The sequence below is a fragment of the Octopus bimaculoides genome, chromosome 6 (genome assembly GCF_001194135.2).
Source record: "Octopus bimaculoides isolate UCB-OBI-ISO-001 chromosome 6, ASM119413v2, whole genome shotgun sequence".
NCBI lineage: Eukaryota > Metazoa > Mollusca > Cephalopoda > Octopoda > Octopodidae > Octopus > Octopus bimaculoides.
The window spans coordinates 90,955,283-90,963,709 of record NC_068986.1 but is presented as its reverse complement, the minus strand read 5'-3'; the positions used below and the strand labels follow the sequence as shown (position 1 = coordinate 90,963,709).

Below are 8,427 nucleotides of genomic sequence, written 5' to 3'. Positions count from 1 at the left end.
AAAAAAATTGAAGAATTTGGTGGGTGGAGAATTAAAATTTTAAAATGCTGTTTTTTTTTGTTTTGCAGAATCTCCGTACTCGAAAATGGAGGATTCTGTACAAAAAAACCCCCCCAAAAAAACGAAAGTGGGTGCGATTCACATTCTTTACGTCTGCCCAAACTTTATGCAGCGGTACAACTTTTTAAAAACGTACCATGAGGTCTTTTCTCTTTTACTTGTTTCAGTCATTTGACTGCGGCAATGCTGGGGCACCACCTTGAAGAGTTTTTGTTGAAGAAAGCGATCACAGGGCTTATTTTTAAAGCCTAGTATTTATTCTAGCGGTCTCTTTCATCAAACCGGAGATATAAACACACATACACCAGTTGTCAAGTGGTAGTCACACACACACGCACACATGATGGGCTTCTTTCAGTTTCCGTCTACCAAATTCATTCACTAGGGTTAGGTCGACTTGAGGCTACAGTAGGAGACACACTCGCCCGAGATGTCACGTAGAAGGACTGAATCCTGAACCATGTAGTTAGAAAGCAAGCTTCCTACCATACCGAAGCTGTCAACATTTTTAGTCTCTCTTTAAGGCGGCGAGCAGGCAGAAACGTTAGCACGCCGGACGAAATGTTTAGCGGTATTCCGTCTGCCGTTACGTTCTGAGTTCAAATTCCGCCGAGGTCGACTTTCCCTTTCATCCTTTCGGGGTCGATAAATTAAGTACCTGTTACACACTGGAGTCGATGTAATCGACTTAACCCCTTTGTCTGTCCTTGTTTGTCCCCTCTATGTTTAGCCTCTTGTGGGCAATAAAGAAATAAGAAATAAGAAACGTTAGCACGCCAGGCGAAATGCTTAGCAGTATTTCGTCTGCCGTTACGTTCTGAGTTCAAATTCCGCCGAGGTCGACTTTGCCTTTCATCCTTTCGAGGTCAATAAATTAAGTACCAGTTACACACTGGAGTCGATGTAATCGACTTAATCCGTTTGTCTGTCCTTGTTTGTCCCCTCTATGTTTAGCCCCTTGTGGGCAATAAAGAAATAAGAAACGTTAGCGCGCCGGGCGAAATGCGTAGCGGTATTACGTCTGCCGTTACGTTCTGAGTTCAAATTCCGCCGATGTCGACTTTGTCTTTCATCCTTTCGGGGTCGATAGAGTACCAGTTGCATACTGGAGTCGATGTAATCGACTGGACCCCCCTCCCCCAAAATTTCGGGCCTTGTGCCTAGAGTAGAAAAGATTATTTTTAGTTTCTTTCTTTTATGTGATTTTTCTTTTCGTTTCTTGGGGTTTTTTTTCGCGACTAAAAAAAAGGAAATTCCTTCTTGATTATCATTGATTAAATATATTTGACCATGAATATATAATTTTATAACTCCATATGATATACAAATAAAATATTAATTCATCAGTTTGTCTATTTATTTATCAATCAATATTCCCATCCAGCCACCTATCTATCTGTCTGTCTGTCTACGACTGACCTGCGACTACACAACAGCAGAAAGCACAAGCTTCATTAATTCACCAGGTACACGAACTAATGATAGATTTTCTATGCGCTCACCCAAACTACAAGAAAACTTTTAATCACACACTAACACTTTAAGAGGAAAAGGAAGGTTACATTAAATAACGTTGTTTTGTATACACTGTATGGATTAAAAGCCGGGATGGGATCCGCTTGAATGTCTTTGATTAATAATATAACATAGAGTAAACAATTTCGTCGGTTGTCATGGAACCAGCTAGGGGCAGATCACTCTAGCATGTTTACGCGCAACATCGTATTTGAAAATGGCTGACGACGTGGAGTCGAATAGTCCGGTGGTTATTTCAGCCAAACAACATCCGCAAAAGGTTTTTTCTGGAGGTAGTCTTTTAGATTTTGCTATGTTACCTAATAACATGAATATTTTGTAATATTACTCTTATAATTTGATCTTCTCTTTCATATTATATGATATACACGTGTTTATGTTATGGGAAAGCGATGTCTCACACGAGGTAAAATCGCAGTAAGCCGAAAAAGCAGAACGGTTTCTAACCCAGGCTGAAGATAGTTCAATTTACTTAGTTCTTTTGGAAAACATTGGGTCTAGTCTCAGCATCACTACTTCCTGTTTTCTTTCTCTTCATATTTTGTCTTACATGTCTCTTTATTATTTAGTTTTTTTTTTCAAGGCAATCTTACGGTAAAAGATCTCTTACATAATATGTACCTGATGTTCAGTTCAATCAACCGAGTGTTTGTTGCTTACAGCTCCAGCAACACGAAAAATACAGGATGATCAGGGCTGGAATGCCTTTTGTTCATAGATCTGCTTGGTCAGATCTAGTCTGGGGTTAAACAACGGCACATTCTCTCCACTGACAACAACAAATAAACTTATCTAACTCACTTATTAGTCATTTCTTCTTTGTAAAAGAGAAAAGAAGTAATAGTGGATATGTACCAAAGAAACAATTATCTTGAAGTACAGCAAAAGATTATAGCTTGTTGATTTTGTTTCAATTAAATGTAATTTAAGCAAATTACCAGCTCAAATAACCGTATCTTTCGTATATATTTCTTAAAGCTGTTGTTCGTTAGATCCAGACTAGCTCTGCTCTAACAGAACTATGATCAAAGGTGTTCCATTTGTGACCCTCCCCCCTTTTAGTATATCTCTAACTACAGTATTCAATGTGTCCTTCCATTAAAAAAAAAAGATATTACAGTGTGATTTTAGGATATTTGTTTACTATTTCTAGCATACGGAGCAACTGCATAGAAGCTCTTTCTTTAAGCTATTTAATTAGTCATCTGAAACAGTTTATACATCTCACAATGTTTTTATATTATGTTTGAAAAAGAAAAGAAAAAAATCTGCTTTTATCCCAGAAGATCTGACTGGAAAGCATAGGTGATATTAATCAACGTTAATGCCAAAAACAGGTTACAAAGGCAGCCTTATGATGACAAAACAATCAGGATAAGGAATTATTAAGGATGCTCCAGTTAATTCAATTGATCCAGTAATACAGTGATTCTTGTTTTATGAACCTCAGAAAACAAAAACCAATCTTGGTGGGATTTGAACTAAAAAAAATTTACTGCTAGGCATTTTGTCTGATGGTCTACCAATTCTGACAATCTATTGTCCTGACAACAACAACAATAATAATGATAACTTATTTCTTTATTGCCCACAGGGGGCTGAACATAGATGAGACAAACAAGAACTGACAAAGAGATTAAGTCGATTACAACGACCTCAGTGTGTAACTGGTACTTATTTAATTGACCCCGAAAGGATGACAGGCAAAGTCGACCTCGGCGGAATTTGAACTCAGAACGTAACGGCAGACGAAATACTGCTAGGCATTTCACCCAGCGTGCTAACGATTCTGCGAGCTTGCCACCCAATAATAATAATAATAATGATGATACTTTCTACATTAGGCACAAGGCCTGAAATTTGGGGGAAGGAGACTAGTCAATTACATCAACACTAATAAAAATAAAATAAGTATCCACAGTAAAGTTTAGATAGAAGAAATTAACAGCAGCTAGAATAAGTATGAAGATGTGTAGACTTCAGGAATCTTATCAACAAAGAGTTTCTTATGTCTTGTGGCTGCTAATAGGAACTACATTAAAAAAAGAAGCCATAATTATTTACATGCTCCGTAAAATTTGATGAAGGTTGTATTATATTCTATATTCTATTTAATAATAAGTGAGAGTACATATTCTATATTCTATTTAATAATAGGTGAGAGTAAACTCCTTGGATATGATGCCAGTCTATCACAGCATTCTTAGAAAATATTGTTCCTATTCTTTCACAGCTAGGTCGTCTGACATCTGCAGCAGATTCAAAATCACAAGCCATGAACTGGTAATCTCACAACTTGCCAAGTCAACCAGTCTGTATTGTCTTCAGGCTCAACAAAATGCTAACACAAGGCAAATGATATAACCAGGCAAAATTGTTTATAAGGTATAAAGATGATGAAAATATATGTAAGTTTTTTCTATATGGAATTTATGGCCATTGCCAGTATCGCCTGACTGGCCGTCGTGCCGGTGGCACGTAAAAGCACCCACTACACTCTCGGAGTGGTTGGCGTTGGGAAGGGCATCCAGCTGTAGAAACTCTGCCAAATCAGATTGGAGCTTGGTGTAGCCATCTGGTTTCACCAGTCCTCAGTCAAATCATCCAACCCATGCTAGCATGGAAAGCGGACGTTAAACGATGATGATGATGATTCTAAATGGTATTTATAGATTTATTTGGAATAGTGTATATACTTTTGTTTACATCCTTCTTTTTTGTTATTTTTTCTTTTTCAGCTGGGAAGAGACGTGCAACCAACAAGATACCAGATGACATTCTAAATGATCCTCAACTGCAAAGTGCTATTGATGAAGTAAATATTATTTTTCTTTTGATGGTTTTAATCTTTGGACAGCAGCCATACAAAAACACCACTTTAAAGATTTTTAGTCAATTAGGCACGGGCATGGCTGTGTGATAAGAAGTTTGCTTTCTAACTACATAGTCTCAGGTTCAGTTCTACCATGAAACACCTTGGGCAAGTTCGTTTACTATAGCTCTGAGCCAACCAAAGCCTTTTGAGTGGATTTGTAGACAGAACCTGAAAGAATCCCGTATATGTGTTACTGTCTCCTTGCCTAGAGTTCATGTGTAATTGTAAACGAAAGTCACCATCATGGAAATGGTGTCCTTCAATTTTAGTCTTCCATGGAAACATGTCTGGTCACAGGGAATGTTACTTTAGTTGGAAACAGGAGAGGTTTGGCATGAGAAGGGTAAATTCTGTTTAATCTATGCAAGCATGGAAAAGTGGACATTGAATAATGATGACTATGATGATGATATCAATCGCAGTATTTATTTCACTGTAATACTTATTTTATTGATCTTTGTTTGTCAAACAGCTATTTTTACAAGACAGTTATTTTATTTCATTTAACTAAAGCAAGCATTCCAATGTCCTTTTTTAATACTGGTACATATCAAAGCTGTAGAAAGGTAATTAAAATCCCTAAGTAACACTTTCATTTATTATTCAATTAGATTTAAAGTGGTGAGCTGGCAGAATTGTTAACATGTCAGTCAAAATGCTTGGCAACATTTTGTCCATAAATGTTCTGAGTTCAAATTCCGCTGAAGTTGTCTTTACCTTTCATCCTTTTGAGGTCAATAAAATAAGTACCAGTCCAGTTATATAGTATGCTAGTTATATAGTATGCTCATTGTTGGCCGTGGTAAGCTGCAAGCTGTATACAAGAAATTAGAGAGAATAAGCCAAAGTTAGATATTTTTGATCAAGAGCACAGTAGGAGAATATAAAGCACTGACCCTTCTGTTGCTAATCCATTACTCTATCAACTCAACCAGCTGCGGATTGTTTGGATGAATTTAATTATTTCATACGAACATCATTTAAATAGAATCAAATATGGGTTTCTGACATCACCACAACATCATCTCTTTGTGTAGGTCAAAGGATATAGTTGTCTATATACACTAGGGGTCAATGTAATCGACTAACTCACCTCCCCTGAAACTGTTGGCCTTGTGCCAAAATTTGAAACCATTATTTAGTTATATATGAAAATGATGGAGCAGCAGAAAATGGTAGATTACTAGACTAGACACCTTACATTATTTAGTCATTCTGAAGATGGTGGATTGGTAGAATTGTTAAAACATTAAGAAAAAATGCTTTATGGTATTTATTCTGACTCTTTACATTCTGTGTTCAAATCTCACTGAGGTTAACTTTGTCTTTCATCCCTCTTGGGTTGATAGAATAAAGTACCAGTCAAGTACTGTGGTCAATGTAATCGACTAAAAAGTGCTGGCCTTGTTCCTTAATTGACAGTTATTTCTAAAGTTTGAGTTCAATTCCTGATAGTTGATTTCACTTTTCATCTTTCTGGAGGTCAATAAATTATGTACCACACATCTAATAGAACTAATCTAATCAATTACAACTATTTCCTTTGACCTACAAAAAGAGATGATGTTGTGATGTTAGAAACCCATATTTGATTCTATTTAAATGATGTTTGTATGAAATAATTAAATTCATCCAAACAATCCACAGCTGGTTGAGTTGATAGAGTGATGGATTAGCAACAGAAGGGTCAGTGCTTTATATTCTCCTACTGTGCTCTTGATCAAAAGATATCTAACTTTGGCTGATTCTCTCTAATTTCTTGTATACAGCTTGCAGCTTACCACACTTAACAATGAGCATACTATATAACTAGCAGCGTCTAGTTCAGTTCACAACTAGAAACAGTGGACAAAGTGTGTGACTAGCAACTAACTCCCAGCTCACAACTATGAATATACTATGAAACTAGCAGCTCCCAGTTCACAACTTAACATACTGTCTTATTAGCAGCCCCCACTTATAACTGTAAGCATATTGTATAACTAGCAACCCCCAATTCACAACTAAGCAGTGGAAAAAGTGTATTACTAGGAACTTTAGGCTCACAGCTGTAAACATACTGTGTAACTAGCTGCTGTCAGCTCACAGCTATAAGCTGTGAATATACTATAACTAGCAGTACTGAGTTCAAATCCTACACTCATGGAGAGAAAACAATAAGAAATTACTTATCCTCATTATTTCAATGTCCTTTGCTTTTAGATCCAGGACTTGATGAGGCAGTTTGTTGGCAATGGACATCTCAATAAAAACTCATGCAGAGGTATCCACCACCATATGCATGGATATCTTACTCAAATGTGAAGAATTCCATGATAAAATTTTTGTTTTAAATGTAACGATGCACATAATGAATTTTTTTCCTGTTATTTCTTTTGTTTATTTATCATTTTCCTGATAATCTTTTAACAGCTTCCAAAGAATTATAATTTTGAAATTCATAAAAGTATCTGGAGAATCAGAAGCACAGGAGCTCAAAGAGGTGAGTTGTGCTAGAAACATGTTCATATTTATATAGGCGAATGTGTTGTTATGTGGTTAACAATTTCACTTCACAATCATGTAATTCTAAGTTTCATTCTGTTGCTGGTACCTTGAGCAAGTGTCTTCTGTCTGTAGCCCTGACCAACCAATACTTTGTGAGTGAAATTTGTTAAACAGAAACTGTAGGTGTCTGTTGCATATATGCATGTGTGTCGGTGTGTGTGCATGTATGCATTCTATGTCCATACCCTCTATTTTCACTAGTCTAAACATACAATCTTTGTATTGCTCTATCCTAGGTCCATTCAATTCACTGGCCTTCTATCCCCACCTATGTTTTCATCTCTATCTCTTAGATTTTGCATGATGACACCTGTGCCCAGCGTTGCCTTCCTGGCACTTGTGCCGGCGGCATGTGTAAAGACATTTGAGCGAGATCGTTGCCAGTGCAGGTGGCACGTAAAATACACCATTTTGAGTGTGGCTGTTGCCAGTACCACCTGACTGGCCTTCGTGCTGGTGGCACGTAAAAGCACCCACTACACTCTCGGAGTGGTTGGCGTTAGGAAGGGCGTCCAGCTGTAGAAACTCTGCCAAATCAGACTGGAGCCTGGTGTAGCCATCTGGTTCACCAGTCCTCAGTCAAATCGTCCAACCCATGCTAGCATGGAAAGCAGATGTTAAACGATGATGATGATGATGATGTATAATCTTGTTTTACTCTCGTGCTTTTTTGTATTATCTAGTAGTTAAAAGGTAAAGATCAGCACTTATAAATATTTATAGTCTTCCAAGACTGGTGTGTGGAAATGGAAGAAGAAACCACAACACATGAAGTGCTACAATAAGACATTTTGAATTATCCTCAGATTGTAGATTTGATCTAAATGTTTGCAAAGATAACTGATGGCCAGATTGTGATGTTTAACTGGGAAACATTAAGTCTATCACTCAAGGACATGTACAGACCCTTCAGTGAGCTTTCTCACCATCTCACTCACAATTATGAGTGAAATTAGGTTTCCTCTACCTAATGTGACTCACAATGCTTAGGTCGTCTTGAAGCAGTAGTAGGAGAGGTACTTGCTGTGTAACAAGATCAAACCTACAACTATATGATTGCAAACTTCTTAACCATACAGCTCCTTTATTCAGACCAAATCAATAAAAAAAATAAACATAGGTGCAGGAGTGGCTGTGTGGTAAGTAGCTTGCTTACCAACCACATAGTTCTGGGTTCAGTTCCACTGCGTGGCACCTTGGGCAAGTGTCTTCTACTATAGCCTTGGGCCGACCAAAGCCTTGTGAGTGGATTTGGTAGACGGAAACTGAAAGAAGCCCGTCGTATATTTGTGTATATATATATATGTGTGTGTTTGTATGTCTGTGTTTGTCCCCCCAGCATCGCTTGACAACCGATGCTGGTGTGTTTAAGTCCCCGTAACTTAGCGGTTCGGCAAAAGAGACCGATA

At 37.5% G+C, this 8,427-nt stretch overlaps 1 protein-coding gene across 3 annotated transcripts in view; it reads left to right on the top strand.

Annotated features, from left to right (window-relative positions):
• Window positions 1-1,760: 1,760 nt before the first annotated feature.
• Window positions 1,761-8,427, top strand: part of LOC106869814 (2-(3-amino-3-carboxypropyl)histidine synthase subunit 1) — a 103,760-nt gene continuing 97,093 nt past the window's right edge. For 2 of the 3 annotated variants that reach the window (XM_014915701.2, XM_014915699.2), the window contains exons 1-3: window positions 1,761-1,868; window positions 4,335-4,411; window positions 6,884-6,953. In XM_014915701.2, the coding sequence (XP_014771187.1) occupies window positions 1,793-1,868; window positions 4,335-4,411; window positions 6,884-6,953 (223 nt within the window). In that variant the 5' untranslated portion in view covers window positions 1,761-1,792. Of the gene's footprint in view, window positions 1,870-4,334; window positions 4,412-6,883; window positions 6,954-8,427 lie in introns of all 3 variants that reach the window. The other variant, XM_052968958.1, reaches the window with a different exon arrangement.